General features: G+C 40.3%; 1 protein-coding gene across 2 annotated transcripts in view; it reads right to left on the reverse strand.

Annotated features, from left to right (window-relative positions):
- Window positions 1–5,967: 5,967 nt before the first annotated feature.
- LOC149795773 (uncharacterized) overlaps window positions 5,968–18,966 on the reverse strand; it is a 32,305-nt gene continuing 19,306 nt past the window's right edge. For both annotated transcript variants that reach the window (XM_089964135.1, XM_089964134.1), the window contains exon 4: window positions 5,968–8,632. In XM_089964135.1, the coding sequence (XP_089820261.1) occupies window positions 8,434–8,632 (199 nt within the window). In that variant the 3' untranslated portion in view covers window positions 5,968–8,433. The remainder of the gene's footprint in view (window positions 8,633–18,966) is intronic.

Here is an 18,966-nt window from a genome sequence, read left to right on the forward strand (position 1 = left end):
TGTCCTCATATGTACATCATTATCTACATTTGTCCTCATATGTGCATCATTATCTACCCTTGTCTTGATATGTACATCATTATCTACCCTTGTCCTCATATGTACATCATTATCTACCTTTGTCCTCATATGTACATCATTATCTATATCTGTCCTAATATGTACATCATTATCTATCTTTTTCCTCATATGTGCATCATTATCTGCCCTTGTCCTCGTATGTACATCATTATCTACCTTTGCCCTCATATGTACATCATTATATACCTTTGTCCTCATATGTGCATCATTATCTACCTTTGTCCTCATATGTGCATCATTATCTACCCTTGTCCTCATATGTGCATCACTATCTACCTTTGCCCTCATATGTACATCATTATATACCTTTGCCCTCATATGTACATCATTATCTACCCTTGTCCTCATATGTACGTCAGTATCTTCCCTTGTCCTCATATGTGCATCATTATCTGCCCTTGTTCTCATATGTACATCATTATATACCCTTGTCCTCGTATGTGCATCATTATCTTCCCTTGTCCTCATATGTGCATCATTATCTGCCCTTGTCCTCATATGTGCATCATTATCTGCCCTTGTCTTCATATATACATCATTATATACCCTTGTCCTGATATGTACATCATTATCTACCATTGCCCTCATATGTACATCATTATCTACCTTTGTCCTCATACGTACATCATTTACCTTTGTCCTCGTATGTACATCATTATCTACGCAGTGATTCAATATATTATCGCAAAACCTCACATATGAATGTTGTTTTGTCACGAGTATGAATCGTAATGAACACACTTCGCCTTTCACTGATACAAAACAATTTATCGCATTTTAATTTAATTTAATTTAATTTAACACGATGACACATTACAGGCACTCGAGACAATCGGTACAAAGGGGGAAACTATCGATAACACCCACTTTGCCCCCAATTTACACAAGGTAACTTATTCTCGCTGTTCCAAATCAGACGCCTCAATAACTAATTTTCTTATATCATCTTCGCATTGGGTCACTCATAACTTACACTGCCGTAAAATGGACATTTCAAACCATTCCCCATGTACGATATAAGCACGTTACACTTTTTATAATGACAACATTTACTCGCAGTTTCTACGTTGCTTTGGTCTTGTCTGCTTTAACTCTTGCTTGAAGGACAACGCTTCCAGTCGACTTCGGAGTGAATCGAGGCATTTTGTATAACAAAAACGAATATGCAAAATAAAAACAAGTGAAATTGAAATTAAACTCATTTATTTTCCTTCAGTAGCATTCGGAAAAGAACAGTTCGCACATTTGTTCAACTGAACTATTCATTTACTTTATTATACACGTTTACGTTGCGATCATGACCCTTGTATCATTTGCATGGCCATGGCTATTCGCACGGTCTACCTTTAACTTAACTGGCAAAGACTATTCGCACGGGCGCCTCGTATATAATTCACGTACGATTTACGTAAGATTATTTGTACAGCTGCCGCTTACCTGGTCTGCAAAATATATTAATTTTTAAAACTGATTACATTTAAGTGTTCTGTTATTCACTCAGAACAAACAATGTTTCGTTTTATGCTCAAACGAGTTGGCTAGCCAAAGTGTATTAAGAATTTGAAAGTAGCAGACTTCTTATATAATGTCAACTATTTACCATATATATTCTGTCGTGTTTTGTGTACATTCACACTGTATATCTGTGCAGCATTAATTCAAGGAAACAAAGCTTACACTAAAAAAGTTGGTACATGGCGGCCGTGCAAGTAGACACTTTCCATTTGCAAAGAAGGGGAGCTGTTACTGAAAGCAATCACGTTATATGCGCATTCACTCTGAAAGGACTGATTTCGAACCGCTATAGTTAGTTACCTTGTGTTAACTGGGCGTAGAGGACGGTGTTATCACGAGTTTGGTGCTGTAGACTAATAGAATGGGGTCCCTGTGGGACACATACTAGACCAACAACTTTAGTATATTGTATAAGTTGTATAAATGAATATTAATACGAACATAGTTATTGTCTAGAGCATGTGCAATAAATAATAACTTCATTATAATGAAACATTACACCAACAAATCTATAATTTGGACTTAAATAAATAATAAAAATGTTTAAAACCACCCATAAATTTATCCAATAAATGCATTATACTTTATTTGCAATGAATGTACTGAATGAATTATGCTGCTGTTTAAAGAACATATATGAGTTAGAAATCAACTGCAGAGAAATGTTAAGCAAGACCTAACTATGTGTGTAACAAAGTTGAAGAGAATAAACACGACCCAAAGAAGCTATCGCAACAGTTGAAGTTTAATAGTTTACCCTTTGACCTTTGACCTTTATGAACCTGATCTGTTCCATCCCTTTTCAAACTGTAAAATTTATTGTTGATATCTCAGAAATAATTCTGGCTAGTTTCATGTTCCTGTCTTTCGGCATAACATTGGTTCCTATGTTGACAAAATGTAATGTGCATTTTTAAAATAGCTCACTTTTTATCACCGGGGAGGGGGGGGGGCTGGACTTGTTAGAGAGTCTGACACTCATAAATACTGTTCTGTGTCTGGGGGGGAATACAGGAGAACTATTCAAAAGGACTGTTTTGATGCTTGCGACTTAAATGTTTCAGCCATACAATCAGAACTAAATCACACAATAGTAATACCTATCTTCTCTTTAAGGTGGCGCTCACGTTATTATGTACTTTTGAGAGATTGACGTATGTAAGGTGAAGTTGTTTGCATTTAAAACATGCACAATGGAGAGAATTTTGGCATACCTCCAAGCTACATTAATGCAATGTGTACGATATTTCTTTGGATATTGTACTTTTGGAAACTGTACATGATCTAAGCACACTGTTAACTAAATGACGGCTCCCTTGTGCTAAAAAAAAAATCAGCCTGAATTAGTCTAAAGTACACTATCCGTAGCAGCTATTAAAATGGGGAAAATGAATTTTGCCAGACTAGACAATACTAGCTTCTGAAAGTGCAATGAATGAATTACCAAATATATAAAATGTAAAAAAATTATCGGCTCTTTTTTATACAATTTACTAATGAAGTTCAGGAAGTGAAAATGACCAAGTGGATCTAGCACTCTTTTGAAAAGTGCACATCTGAAGTAAGGAAAAACTGTATACTCTATAATCCATATTACGCCATCAATCATACACCAAAATAAAGGGAATAAAAGGTTCTTTGAACTATACCTAAGATATGCATGGTCCTTTTTAAATAGCCAGTGTAGCCAGTGAGAAAAGCCAGGGAAATTATTTTTCTTTAAAATTCTAACCCTATGCAAAATACGAAACTGTAGAGCGCCACCTTAATCCCAGAGGCACCAGAGCGCCGTAACGTCGATATAATTCCAGGAATCGTATTGGATAACAGTTGTCGAGCATTTTTACCTGGTTTTCTATGTCTGTAGGATATTTGCCACGTGATCATCTAATTCACCATTAGATTTGTGAAATTGAAATTCATGTTCTTGTAATTGCTTTTTTTTCCAGCAGCCTAGTAATATGACAATTATTTTGTTCATCATCAAACACGCCTAATAATGCTAGTATGTTAACCTTTCTTGCACCTCATGGTATACGCATATTACACGCACGTGGAAATTGTTTCAGTTGTTGTACCATAATCGATCGATTATCAGGAACAACTATTGGTCCTAATGACGTAAGTATTCGGCTTTCGCATACGGCTTCGCATTCGTACTTCACACTGTTGTGCGATTTGTTTTTCTTTGAATCACAGTCGGCATGCTTGTATAAAATGTAAAACAAGCTTTCTCTAATTGAAAAGACCGTTGAGAACTTGTTTTAATTTTTTTACTTTACCAAGATTAGAAATTACAATCACTTCAATCCTTGCTATTAATTATTTATTTTGTGTCTGTTTCAATAGAGCTTCATGTTTGTACAATCAATGTTTCCAAAACAGTTGTTAGGAAGTATTTGTCGACGAGCGCGGTAATACTCGCGAACAGATGCGAATGACCAGGAAAGCTAATTATATGATTTGACTCCGATGATGCATTTAGGACATGAAGCTGTACCTGTGGCAACAAGATACGCGAGGAAATAAGATTTAAAATATTCATATTGGCGTTTTCTGTTGCATAGTTCATATTCCAACGCACACGCCTGTGCAGTTATTTCGTTCCAGTGCCACGGAACTCTATAAACACAGACACGTCGTTATCTAATTGGTTGATTTTTTCACTCACAGCTGGTGTATGCTTTTTTCGACTTGCTGTTGTTAGTTTTCCAGTCGCTGTTGTTAGTTTTCCAGTCCCTGATTGTGCATCTCCTCTTCTGCATAGTGTGGTACATGGATATAGAGATCAATATCCAGTCTACATATTGACATTTAACGGAATCTAAGTGTTTGGCTTGATAGTAATTCGAAATTGCAACAAATAAACAGGCTCTTTCACTTTAGAATGATAAAATATCTTGGGAACGTTTAATAAAATTTCTTTCAACATTGCGTGAGCGCAAATTAGTTCAAATGACCCATCACAGCAAGGTATTATAACAACTCAAATACGATCGGACTGTTTGTATCCAACAACTATCAAATGTCTTGGAGCGTTTGTAAATTTCCTCAATATATTTTGCTTCATTGCTTTTAGCAATCGCTTCGGAAAATTGTTTCCATTGCTTCTGTTGCTTCTCTTCTGCTGATTGTATACCATTACATAAATGCATACTGAAGATTGGTAAGTGTATCTGCCATAGTTATATTAATACTACAAGCATATATCAACTGATTTACCCATGGTGATCTTAATTATTGAAGTTAATACATTCATCTGATATCAATGTCTTCATCCGCATTGCAGTATCCATCTATATACAACGTTATAACGTCATAAACTAATGATTTATGAGGTTTTATCTCAAATATTTACCAAGCTCACATTCTTGCCTTGTAAAAATCATAGTTATGTCGAAAATAAATGTAAATAAAAGAAAATTTTAAAAAGAGATAAATCACAAGGCCAAGACTTATTATAGAAGTTACGATGGCAGAAAGTATCCGACGACTGATAAGCCATTATTCAGCGACAGTGGTAAAATGGAGTAATCGATTTACAATCGAACTTGGTGCAAAGAGAGGAAAAGTTTACATTATACACTTTGTATGTTAACTGGTAATCTGCTAATAGCATATATCAGAAGATTTTCTAAAATCAGTAGAATATTTAGCTATTGTTTCTGGGTGTTCGGGGCTCAATTTTCCTACAAATGAGCAATGTTAAACGTGGCTATACAGAAGCACGTGAACAAAAGTAAAGACACTGAAATTGTGTAATGGGCTGCAAACTTTACTTTCATCTTTAAAGGTCTTTGACAACTGGGAAATGGTTTTCATTAGAAAAACTGGCAAATGGTTTTCATTAGAATGCTCGTAACTGAAGTATGGAGTCAACTTTATCGACTCTGCTGTCAAGGTTAACAAGCTGCACAAACTCAAATTAAGCTTTTTGATCACCAGCATGTCAGAAAAGGAATCTTTCATGTTTTTTTTTGTTTGTTTTTTTTTTTTTTTTTTTTTTTTTTTTTTTTATTTCGTTGTATGCTTTGTTGTCAAGACCGAGAGAGGGAATTGCATATAAAGCATTACGTTAATTAATGCAAAGAGACATATCTCTTTTTATATATAACTTTGAAAAATCAAAGAATATACTGAGGAATTTTTAACAGATGTAAGGAATTATTTCACTACTGGAAGCTGCTTGTGAAAACAAAAATTGTTTCCATTTTACGAATTAAATAATTCCTCATATTTATTCGGAATTTTTTTTATAAATATTTGTAAGGCCAAAACCTTCGATTTGCATGGATTTATTTCTCCATTTTGTGTCAATGCGATTAATGGCATCATTATTACATCAATAAAACAAGTTCCAAAATTGTACAATAATTTTAAGAAAGCGACATTTTACAAATTTACATTGTACGTATCATACTTTAAATTGTCTGTCAAATTAATACATGTTTTCATGGGAAAATTAATAAATTTTATTTCGATGAACACAATTCTTGTGAAGATGGATATAGTGAGCATTGCGACCAACATTTCTTCAGGGTGGGGGTATTAAAAATAACATATTTTAATGATTGCGAGTTACTTGTAAGGATTTTAACTGCTATCTTGGTTTTTTGTGTTTGTTCAGACGTTAAGTGTTTTGGTTTGGCAGGCAGCTATTTCAGTAACAGACACTGTACCCTAATTTCAGTTGTCACTTAATTTCGGTTTGAAATTGACGCAAATAAATGCCTGATTTCTCCATCTTTTATGATTATGATTGTGACGACAGTTAAAATCGATACTTAAAATCTGATATTACTATATGTTATCAAGAGTCGTTGTGTTGTTTTTTTAAAATTTGTGTTCCAGTTGTTAAGTGTAACCTGCGCATGTACGATACTATACGAGAGACACTGAATGTCAAATAGAAAATGGGTCATATAAATTCAGTCATTGAAAATTTCCATGATTCATGTGGGAAAGAAATTACACAAAAGTTAATAACCGAAGCAAAAACTTGCTGCTTGTTTTAGGTTCGTTTTTATGCATTTCTTCGGTGCCTTTTCATTTATTATATAAACATATTCTAGAGAGTCAACAGTGCTGACATAATGTAAGAATGTAAGATCTAATCATTCTGAGCGAGAGAGGGAAGGAAAACGAGAAGAAAAAATAAAATAGGCATAAATATGGAAATACATTTTTTGAAGAACAGTATACCGGTAATGGCAGATGTACTTCCTACATGAAAAAAAAATATCGGTTCCATAGTGATATCACATCAGTGGCAATACAAGTGTTTTCGCCGGTGTGTCTATGTTATCTTTCTCCAGCTGATATATTTCAGTATCTCACTATGAAATGCAGAAAATACTAGATCAGTTCATTACCTTTTTAATATTTTAGAAAGGTTAGCACACCTTCCATGTTTCTCCACTCATATATGATTTTATCACACGAAAAATAACCGAGTCCAAATCTCTGAACTCATCCATCCTGAAATTTGTGTCAATAAGAAATTAATTACAACTTTTGTCGATCGTAAATTTACATACACGCCATGTTTCTGCCCCGCGATTGTGCGTCATTTTGGATGCGATGAACTGGAACCAGGTGTTGGATATTGTTGCCAACAGGTAGATACGTAGGTGGGTAGGCAGACATGTACATAGATTTATCGAAACTGAAGACTGTCTTCTGACTGTAGTACATGTCCTATTCACCTTAGATTCCAACACACCTTCTAATGCAATAACTGCATATTAACGCAAAGATTTTAACAAATTATATTGATGACGGAGCATTAATGCGAAATGATTAATACGACTCTGAACTTCCAACGGACTATGCTTTTCATCGTGTCCGTGAAAATTAATACTAGTAATCAAGTTTTTACTCGGTATTGAAAGTGACAAACCCGAACCCATATTAGATTTCTGTACTTTTGTCTTTCTTTCTTCACTTTTAGAACCACTGTTGCTCAATGAATTCCACTTGAAGTTCATCACAGTCATAAAACCTCGTCAGCACAAAATCTGAACTCAGAATCCTACTTTACAATTTTTATCAACAAAACGTCTCTGAAAATACAGGTCAAAAGAGAACATGTTAGGACATAACGTATTATTGTACAATCGTTATAATTATCATGATTTCATCGATTTTATAACATTAAAAATATGGTTCTAATGTTCTAGTTTGGACTTGGGCTTTAAAATGTTGGTACTTAAACAGTGTTGTGACTACGGGGTCAGGTTGTGCTCAGAGAGTGTTGTAACGACGGGATCGTGTTGTGCTCAAACAGCATTGTGACTAAGGGGGCTAGTACTCAGTTTTGTAACTATTAACCCAGTTCTCAGTGTTGTAACTATTAGCCCAGTACTCAGGGTTGTAACTATTAGCCCAGTACTCAGTGTTGTAACTACTGGGTAAAGACCCTGAACGAAGTCTGTGAAGGTTGTGTTCATTCTCAAAAGACCAGAACTTTTTTGTCCTTTATATATCTTGTCATATGCATGTTTCCATGCTACCATTCGTTCTCTGCTTTGTTCCGCTTGTAATACTCCACCCTTCCCTTGAGGTGACAACTGACACGAGTCTTTTCCTGATTCGACGAAAAGCCATTTTTATATCCTCTTGCTTTTAGATTTGTAGTCATTTCCACATTACCGTTTCCTGGCTTTAGTTCCGTAACACCTTAAAATTGAGACTAAGTATTATAAAGAATATGAGTGATCAAAGCAAATAAAAGTGTCCACGCTGGTGCAACGATTCCTGGATTATTTTAAATCCCATGCTTGCATATAACTATGGTTTCTAACAACTAGCTTTTTACAGATCCTCGCGTATACCAATTTAAATCCGTTCCCATATCTTCCAACCTGACTCCCCTTTCCATGCATGAATCTGCCTTTCCAGGTGCGCGATTCTGTGGTCTCTGGCATACAGGTCTTTCCTGAGTTTGTCTATTTCCTCTTGGAGCTGTGTTTCCAAGGGAACCTTCCCGCCCATTCTCCTAGTGATACTTCGATCATAATCCCATATCGTGGAGTTCCTGGAATATAAATTGATTTACCTAACAGTAAAAGATGTATCTATTTGAAATCAATGTGATCGGCACATGTAAGAGGTACTACATCACATGAAGGCCACTATGCTAGTCTTTATTGCAACAGAGCAACTTCTTAAAATAATTGCAATTGCATTATTTGGTAAATGTATCTAAGATTTCCATTGGTCAAACGTAACCACGTGATTATGTCAAGATGCTTTTATTTCTGTATAAACTGTATGGAGAACTACTTTATACCAAGTCCTATAAAGAATCATGTGACGTAAACACTGGAACGCTAGCACTTGACCTGGTGAACCGTCGGTATTCTGCAAGCAACTGTTGCATCCGAGTGACGGAATTAGAAATTGTTTTGCTACATATTTAAAAATCAGATAAATTTCTTGTACGCAGACAATGAACACACTAACCCTTCAATAACTAAGGTGACTTCTGAAGTGGACAATATTTCACAAGCTGAATTATCAACCATTCCGAATGAACCAACGAAACTTCAGTCACTTGCCAGTTCAACAGATGGATGATCAGAAACCAAAACGAATTAAATATCTCAAAGACAAAGAATGACCAGAGAAGTGAAGTGGGATACCCTGGAGACAATGGGAATTACCATTACAGGACCCCTTGGGATAATCTGGAGACAATGGAAATTTAACATGGGGAAAAATCATGGGACAATCTGGGGACAATGTAAATTTAACATGGGAACAGATTGTGGGTCTGTTGAGCGACAAAATGGAACAGGGTCGGGACCCTATTTTAATAAGGTCCCGACCCGAGGGGTCTATGGAAAGGGAACAGGGGAGAGGGATAGAACACACACACACACACACACACACATATTAAATAAAAAATGGGGTAGGCAATTGAAAGTCGATCTCTTTTCGAGAAATGTGGGTGGCCCTGAAAAGGGCCTTTGGGTTTATATATGCCCTTAACATAAAGGGCATCTGTGACTTCTTCTTGTCCTTAGGCTTCGTCTCACTGTAGGACCGTAAATCAGGACTCTTTTGAGGCATCCTTGCCTCTCCACGTAAATCCTACGTATCCATAGGTTGCTGGCGGTCCTATGGACCACTGTCCATTCGGATCGGACATACATCGGTATGTCCGTCCTGAATATCATCGAAGACACAAGGGTTGATGATTCGACTGTGGTCCACATCTTGAGGCGCCGAGAACAGGTGAATCAATGCAGTGAACTGCGCTTATTTATAGGTAGAGGAAGGATTGAAACGGATTGAGTTCATTGACCAATCCAAACACGCGTTACAAAATTCAGTCAGCCCGCATCCAATCCGAAGGGAACAGTCTGTGACGTCACGTGGTCTGTATAGATTCGCTAGCGCCTGTGCGCTGTCAATCCATGCGACAGTTATTCAACATGACGGAAACTCAGAAAACGATCCATTGGGGTGCACCAGCAGTGGAGACTACACAAGGGAACCCGGATTTACTTTCAGAAGAGGTACATTGGGATTTTGTGGATTTTCTTACCTCGCAAGAATTTGTTCCGGAACCTTCATTACCACACGTGGAGAATTTTAGACAGAGACAGAAAGAAGAATTGGAGAAATTTATACAACGACAAAAGGAAACGGAACAAGCTTTTCTTTTACAGCAACAACAGCAAGAAGAGTTAAGAAAACAACAACAACAACAACAACAACAACAAGCAGCAGCAAAGAAATAAGAGGGTGAAAATCAAACGGTCACGGTACTGTTAGACATTTTAGCGGAGTTAAGAAGTCTGAAACAAATGTATCAGACTTCTTTATCACGACCGAAGAGAATACGACCTTCCCGAGCTAAACACGCCAACCCTGTGACTAAGCCTACCGTACCACCCTTAGTGATTTCAACCCAATCATCATCATCAGAAGTAGGCATCGGCCGTGGCAAAGGCTTAAGTCAGTTAAAGTTGATTGCTTAAACTCACCCCTTACACCAAAAACCAAAGGCCCTTTTCAGGGCCACCCACTTCTCTCGAAAAGAGATAGACTTTCAATTGCCAATAACTCAAAAAAAAGCAAAAAAAAAGACATTTTACCCCTATAGTACGTGTATATGAGTGCGTGAGTGTAGCTTCTTATTTAAAATCAAAACTCAAAGACACTTACCTTATATAATTAATGTATTCTTTTATCAATAGTTACAATCCAATTCACAATTCACAACAGAGCACTTAAAAAGTACATTCACTTCTTCTGTCTCACTGTTTAGTCTCTCTGTTTTTTACATTTCTTCACCGTCACAGTCTTTTCCTCCTCTTCCTCCTCACTTTCTTCCCTTCTTCTTTTCTTCTCCTGTTTCTTTTTCTTTACCGGGCTCCTTTCTTCCTCTGAAGAATCCCTCTCTTCTTCTGAAGAATCCCTCTCTTCTTCTGACTCCTCTTGTTTCTTTTTTGGGCAATCTGGAGACCAATGTCCTTTTTCTTGACAATAATAACAGGTATCTTGACTTTTGTCTTTTCTAGCCCCTGTGTTTCTTTTTTGACGGTCTGGACACTCTGAAGACCAATGCCCTTTCTTCTGACAGATATAGCAAGTATCTTGACTTTTATCTCGAAAGGAAGGAGAGTAGTCCGTGGGCTGGTCTGAAGAGAATTTTCTAATGACCCCTCGCAAAGCTCTGATGAAACGTTCGATTTGGCTAGTCTCTTCCATCGTTGTGCTCGGTTAGAGAGTGAAATGAATAGTGAAAGGACAAGACACACACCCTTTTATATACGCTGGTCTGCCATGACTATAAATTAGTCCATGCTGTTTAAATTTTAGTCATTTGACGTTTTTCACTCAAGATGAAACGATCCAATTCATTTGAGAAGAAAGAAGAAGAAAGTAAGAGTCAGAAACGTGATCTATCACCTCGTACCAGAGCTGAAGTCTTGGCACAAATTCATGCCAGTGATTTTGAAGAGGACATGAGTGAACCAGAATCCAAACCCTCTAAACAAAGTTCACCACCCTTAGTCAACCCTGAAAAATACTATTCCATTCGAGAGACGGAAAAGCGCTCCTCTAGAAAATTTAGAACCACGGCTTACAAATACAAGGTTTAAAGATTTCAAGTCGGAAGTACCGTTAGAGAAAGCAGAAGGGTTCATCACTGGGGTGTGGGATTCTTTGCTCACCACACTCAAGCGACAATGTCAACCCAAAGAAGACGATCGCTTGAGACTCTCCATACAACACGATGGTTTGAAATCCCCTGTTTGGATCGAGTTTAGCACCCCTGCAGAATTGACCGCTTCCAAAGTCATGGACAAAATTCAACACGTACAACAATCCAATGACCAGTTTGACATCACCGATGGAAAAGCCACATTGGACATGACCCACGTCTCTCCTCCTCAAGGGACTGGACGCAAAAAGATGTTATTGGTGGACGAGCTTCGCAGCACCAAAACAAGTCTCGTCCGAATTCACAACCCTCAAGACCAGATGTGTTTAGCCAGGGCTATCGTGGTGGGACGAACCTATGCCAACAAAAACGACACGGTAGAATGGAAAAGAGCCTGGAAAACAATTCAAAAATCGGACCGAGCCAAACAACGAAGTGAAGCAGAACTCCTGTTGCAACAAGCCGACTTGCCCAAAGACAAACCCTGGGGCATTCCTGAAATGCAAAAATTGCAAGATGTCCTAGCTCCACGATACACCTTGAAAGTGTACCCATAAGAAGTGCGCGGACCTCTGTTGTTTCGAGGGAAAGACTTTAAGGACGGAAAATACATTCATGTCTATTATAACGATGACCATTTCGATACCATTACCAGTATCACTGCATTCCTGGGATACGGTTATTACTATAAGAAATGTGACTATGGCTATAACAATCGAGAGCAACACAAACATTGCGGATCGAAATGCTCAGGATGTTTGGCCTCTCCACCCTGTCTGAGCGAAGGACCAGTGCATTGTCCAGCTTGTCTGCCCACGTTTGTCAGCCCTGCCTGTTACCAGCAACATCTCAAGACGCAAGGTTCACAGAAGAAATGTGCTTGTCAACTGCTGAGATTGTGTCCTACGTGTGGACAAGGCATACGTACCAATAATGCCAAGGCACACGTATGTTCAGGAAAGAAAAAATGTCAGATTTGTCACCACATCGTGGACTTGGAACACCAATGCTACGTGCAAAATACCAACCCCCACCAGAGAAAGAGGATGGACACAAGAAGAAAGGCAATTTCATCTTTTTTGATTTCGAATGCATGCAAGAGACCGATATTCACATTCCTAATTTCTGCGTGGCTCATGGAGCGTGCGAGAAGTGCATTCAGGAACCTATCTTCAGTCATTGCCCTCACTGCAACAAGATTCCCGGAGGGCGTGAAAAAATCTTTCCAGGGCCGAACACGTTAGCCGAATTTGCACAATGGGTCTTAGACCCCATCGACAAGACGTGGAGCCAAGAGGACATCGAACGTTACGGAGATTGTCATCGTCATGCCACAGTGATGGCTCACAGTTCCTCCGGATACGATGGACAGTTTATTTTGAGATACTATACGGAACAAGGCACCGAGCGTCCTAAAGTCACTTTGAACGGAGCCAAAATCATTTTCATGCAAGTGGGACAAGTACAGTTTAAAGATCGGATGAGTTACTTGGCCATGCCTTTGAGCCGAATGCCTGAAACGTTTGGAATGACAGAAATGGCTAAAGGGTACTTTCCACACTTTTTCAATACGGAAGCCAATCAATACGCTGTTCTACCCCATTTACCTGAGGCTCACTATTACGACCCCGACAACATGCGTACCGAACAACGAGAAGCTTTCTACGCTTGGTACCAGGCTCATGCCTCGGACCCTTTCGACTTTCAGGAAGAAATGTTAAAGTATTGTCGTTCCGACGTGGACATTTTACGACGTTGCTGTGGAAAATTTCGAGAACTGTTCATGGAACACGAAGGGGTCGATCCTTTGAAAGAAGCTTGCACCATTGCCAAAGCGTGTTCCTTAGTGTACCGGCAACGATTTATGCCTGAAAAAACCGTAGCTGTCATCAGTCCTCAAACGACCAACTATGTCAAACGTCAATACTCGGTCAAAGCCCTACGCTGGTTACATTACTTGTGCGACAAGGAAGACAAATGGATTCAGCATGCCCGCAACGGAGGGGGCGAAAAGACCATCGGAACGCATTCGGTCGATGGCTGGGACTTAGAAAACCCCAAGATCGTGTACGAGTTTAACGGTTGCTTATTTCACGGATGTCCCGTCTGTTATCCTGACCGTGGCACTAAAAATCAGTTTTTACAACGAACCATGGAAGACTTGTACCAGGCCACTTGTCAGCGACGCCTAAAGTTAGAACAGGAAGGATACCAAGTGGTGGAAATGTGGGAACACGAATACGATCACCGTTTGAAAACCGATCCCGAGTTTAAACGCCTCGTGGAAACTTACCAGTTCATGGACCCCCTGAACCCGAGGGATAGTTTGTACGGAGGAAGGACCAATGCCACCTGTTTGCTGTACCAAGCCGACGAAGAGAAAGGAGAAGAAATCAAATACTTGGACGTGTGTTCGCTGTATCCCTACGTGTGCAAATATTGTCGCTTTCCTGCTGTACACCCGCAATTGTTCACGGAACACATCGACCTGAAAAAACATTCGACAATACGAAGGCTTGATCAAGTGCAAAGTTTTGCCTCCCACGGACTTGTACCATCCCGTGTTACCTCACCATTGTCAAGGCAAACTGATGTTTCCGTTGTGCCATACGTGTGCCGAAACGTGCAACCAAGATCAACCTTGCCAGCACACCTAGGAAGAACGCGCCTTGACGGGGACGTGGGTCAGCGTAGAATTGTTCAAAGCTCTGGACATGGGATATCAACTGTTAGAAGTGTACGAAATTTGTCACTTTCCCAAGACACAACAATACCACAAGGGTGACCCCACGCAGAAAGGCATTTTCGCCGACTACGTGGATACCTTTTTGAAACTGAAACAAGAAGCCAGTGGCTATCCTTCCTGGTGTCACACTCCCGAAGACCAAAAGACATTCAAAGAGAAATACTGGGCACAAGAAGGCATTCCTTTAGATCACATCGAGAAAAACGAAGGCAGGCGATCGTTTGCCAAAGTGATGTTAAATTGCTTGTGGGGTAAAATGGCACAACGTCCGTGTTTACCCAAGACGGAGTATTTGACAGAACCTTCCCGCTACTTTCAGATGATTCACGACAAAACCAAATTCATGAAACACGTGGACGTCGTTCGCGAGGATTTGATTTTGGTCAGTTACGAAGAAGATCTGGACTTTGTACAAGACGACCCCTTTGGAAATGTCATCATTGCGGCTTACGTGACAGCTAATGCTCGCTTAAAATTGTACGAAGCTTTAGAACTGTTAGGGGAACGCGTCCTGTACTTTGACACGGACAGTTGCATTTACATCCATCACCCGAGTCACCCTGACATTGAAGGAGACCGTTTAGGAGCCTGGACAGACGAGCATCCCGACGACAAGATTCTAAGTTTCGTCAGTGGCGGTCCAAAACATTACGGCTACGAATACCGGGACCCACAAGGAGAAGTGCACACGAAGTATAAAGTGAAAGGATTGACTCTGAATTATCGTACCAGTCGTGTGGTCAACTTTGGGGTATTGAAAGAAGCCTTGCAATCTGGAGAGGATGAACACTTTAAAGTGACCACCTATCAACCCACCAAGATTGTACGTTTACCCACTCATCACATCGTCAGTCGACCCTTGGAAAAAGTCTATCAAATCGTGTACCAGAAGCGAGTGCGACTTCCCAATCATTTCACCTTGCCGTATGGACATGCCGGTATTGGTCTGTATATAAAAAGGAACCCTAGGCAAGATCGATAGTTCATTGTGACTACCAAGACCAAGTGAACAAGATGAATACTTTCAGAGAAACACAAAACAAGTTTAGAAAGGCACAATTTAAGTGTGGGGCTTCTGAAGTGGAATGCGATTGTGAGCCTTGCGACTTTTCAACCTGTGTTAGTGACAGTACCAGAAGAACCCGTCACCCAGGACAGGACTGTCGTGGACATCCCTGAAAGACCCTATCGGGAGGACACTTGTGTGACCTTACCCCCTATAGAACTGGTCAGAATATTACCCAAAACATGTTGTACAGACACTTGTTTTTATTCCACGTTGATGGTTATCATGTGCCTTTTATCGTTGTACTTAAGCCTTTGGCTTTTATGTATTTTTGTCTTTCGTATTCATGTTTTAAACATTCAATAAACATGTCCTGAAAAAAGTATATAAACTCTCGTCTTGTTTGTTTTCATGTCACATGTGACATTCCTGACACTATGGCTACCTCTGCTGTCTCTGCTCCCTCTTCCTCCACTGTCAAAGTCATCGACGAACACTTAGATCGTGCCAGTTGGGAGGCTTTGTATCTTCGCCATCCTTTTAACATGCTCATTGCTGGACCTTGCGGTTCAGGCAAAACCGAATTCGTCAAACGCTTGATCGAACATAAACATCATTTGATCGATCGTCCACCTCAACGCATCGTGTGGTGTTACAAAGAGTGGCAATCGGCGTACAGCCTCTTGCGAGAAAGTCAAAGCGATTCCATCGTGTTTGTGGAAGGCATTCCTAAAGAAGACGACGGCATCGTCTCTGACTCCCGTCAAACCCATTTGGTCATTTTTGACGACATGTTAGGAGAAGACGAAGAAGAAATTAAACTGTGGTTCACGCGCAAAGGTCATCATCATAATGCCAGTGTCGTTTGCATCACTCAAAATTTGTTTCAACAAAGTAAAGCCCATCGCACCATCAGTCTCAATGCGCATTACGTGGTCTTGTTTAAAAGCTCTCGAGATAAATCGCAAGTGCAAGTCTTAGCCAAACAGTAAGGGACACCTTGGCTGACTCAGGCGTACGACGATGCCACTCAAACTCCACACGCCTATTTACTCGTCGATTTGAAATCTACGACCCCCGATGATTTGCGATTTCGTACCCACTTGTTTCACCACTGGTGCCAAGACGTAGGGCCTGTCCTGTACACGTCTCCGTCCTCGACTTAACTTCATTCCACAAAAAAAATGTATAAAATCCTCAGACCCTTTTCGTCTGTCTCACACACATTTTGAACATGACGTCCCTTCAGTCGCATCTTCCCGTCAAATTGATTCGTGCCTTGTATGGCATCTGTCGAGAAAAAAATCCACAAACACGAGCTCGTGTCTTAGAAGCTAGTCTCAAAGAAGTCTTACGATGGTTCACGGTGACGGCACGTCAATTACTGCAAGGGATCAGTCAGATTCCTCATCAAACCAAACGCTTTTTTGATCGAAACAAAGTCGCTTTGACCCAACTGGCCGCTCCCCGCATCGACACTCAAACCAAAAACCAAATCATTTTGAAACCTGGAGGGAGCGGTACTCTAGGAGGGGTCATCATTCGCTCACTCTTAAGATGGGATCCTAATGCCCCCAAAGTTCTCCCCAAGAAAAAAGTCAAACGAAGTTCCAAGAAGAAGCAAAAGACCAGGTCCCCAAGGAGACCCGTGTCTCCAAGTACTCCTCCAGTGGCGGGACCCTCCTCTTACCAGACACCACCCCGGAAAAAGAAAAGAAGCCCCCAGAAAAAGAAACAGAGAAAAAGCCCCCAGAAAAAGAAAAGTCCACAGAAGAAAATTAGTCGCAAGAGAGGCACTTCGGCCAGGAAGCAACCTTACACTCGCAAACCACGACCTGCCACGGCGGTGACTGCGTCTCCGGCACCCTCAAGTTCATCCACTTCTCCGTTGATGACACCAAGAACTGAAGAGTACTTGGAGACGTTGATCACACCAAGAACTTCTCCGTTGATGACCCCAAGAACTTCCCCAGTGGCAGGACCCTCCAATTTAGTGGCAGTGGCTGCTGCTCACAAAGTACCTTCTCCCAAAATCAAAGTCCATGAAAGATCGGGCATGTTACAAAGTTTACTGGATTTGTCCAAGCAAGAACTGGCTCGATTTAGTCCGTTATGTACCCCTGCACGACGTGTCATGCCTGTCCTCAAACTGATACGACGTAAAGACAATCAGTGGCGACGCGTTCCAGTATAAAAAGGTGTGTGACCAAGTCGGGGTATCAGTGTTTTGGTGCTCCTGAAGATGTCACCCTCCAGAAAACATGCCTCTTCTAAACAACCCCAAGGAAAGAAAAGGAAAGGACTGCCACCACGTTTAGTCAAACATGGGGACATGTTATCTGTCCTGTCCAAAGCTTCTCCACCCCTACGAAAAAAACTCATTCAATCAGCTTCCAAAGAGGTCATCGATACCGTGTGCGAATGTTGTTTGAACGTCTTGAAAGGTACGATCCTTTTGTCCAAACACCAGAAACAATGCTTAGGCAAACATCGTCACGTTCTTCGCCAAATGGTTCAAAAGAAAATCCCCCTTCGTCAAAAGAAGATGTTGGTCCAACGTGGAGGCATTTTACCCCTCTTGTTAGGCCCAATGCTGAAAGGAGTCTTGGGAACCATGTTGGGAGGACTGATGGGAGCAAGATAAAAAGGCCCTCTGAAGTCCCAAGATCTCAGAATCGACCCTTGACAACCCCATGGAAGGACGAAAACTAGCTTTAGTGCCTTACAAACGATGGATGGAATACCATTGTTGGCAAGAACAACACACCCCGCATTTACCTCCCAATCCCCATTTTAGCGAGATGTCCCAGTTACAACACGAATTGCAGTCCTTGATGGATTGCCAAGATTTGTCCGAAACAGAAAAATCGCAAAAGTACGGTCAACTCTTGCAACGACTGCAACTCTTTCACCAGAAAGCTTTAGACGAAACAGCTCTACCCACTCTGAAAGATTTTAAGACCTTGATGAAAAGTCCAGCACCATCACCAGTACCACCACCACTACCAATGGCCAAGACAGAAAAAGAAGAAGAAGAAGGGTTTCAAACTCCACCAGAAAAAGTACGCAAGTTAACAACACCACCTACCTCCAGAATTGGATGGATTAAAAAGATGATGACCACCCCTTCTTCATCACAAGAGAAAAAGAAAGTGAAGACAGAAGTGAAGACAGAAGTGAAACAAGAACCGATATCCCCTGTTCCGACATCCTCCTCTGCGACACCTATTGCTGGTCGCACACGCAAAGTATTGCAATCCAAGAAAGTACCCCAAGAGAAAAAGAGTAGCATCTTCCAAGAGTGGGTGCCTTATTAACACACAAACACAAAATGCAAAAAGTGTTAGCCAGCATTTACTACGATCCCTCGCATCCTGCAGGTTACGCAGGAGTTCAAAAATTGTATCGTGCTGCCAAAATGAGACTGAAAAGTCTCCGTTT

Source organism: Sinohyriopsis cumingii, chromosome 7 (genome assembly GCF_028554795.1).
Source record: "Sinohyriopsis cumingii isolate HCF-2022 chromosome 7, ASM2855479v2, whole genome shotgun sequence".
In the NCBI taxonomy this organism is placed as follows: Eukaryota; Metazoa; Mollusca; class Bivalvia; order Unionida; family Unionidae; genus Sinohyriopsis; species Sinohyriopsis cumingii.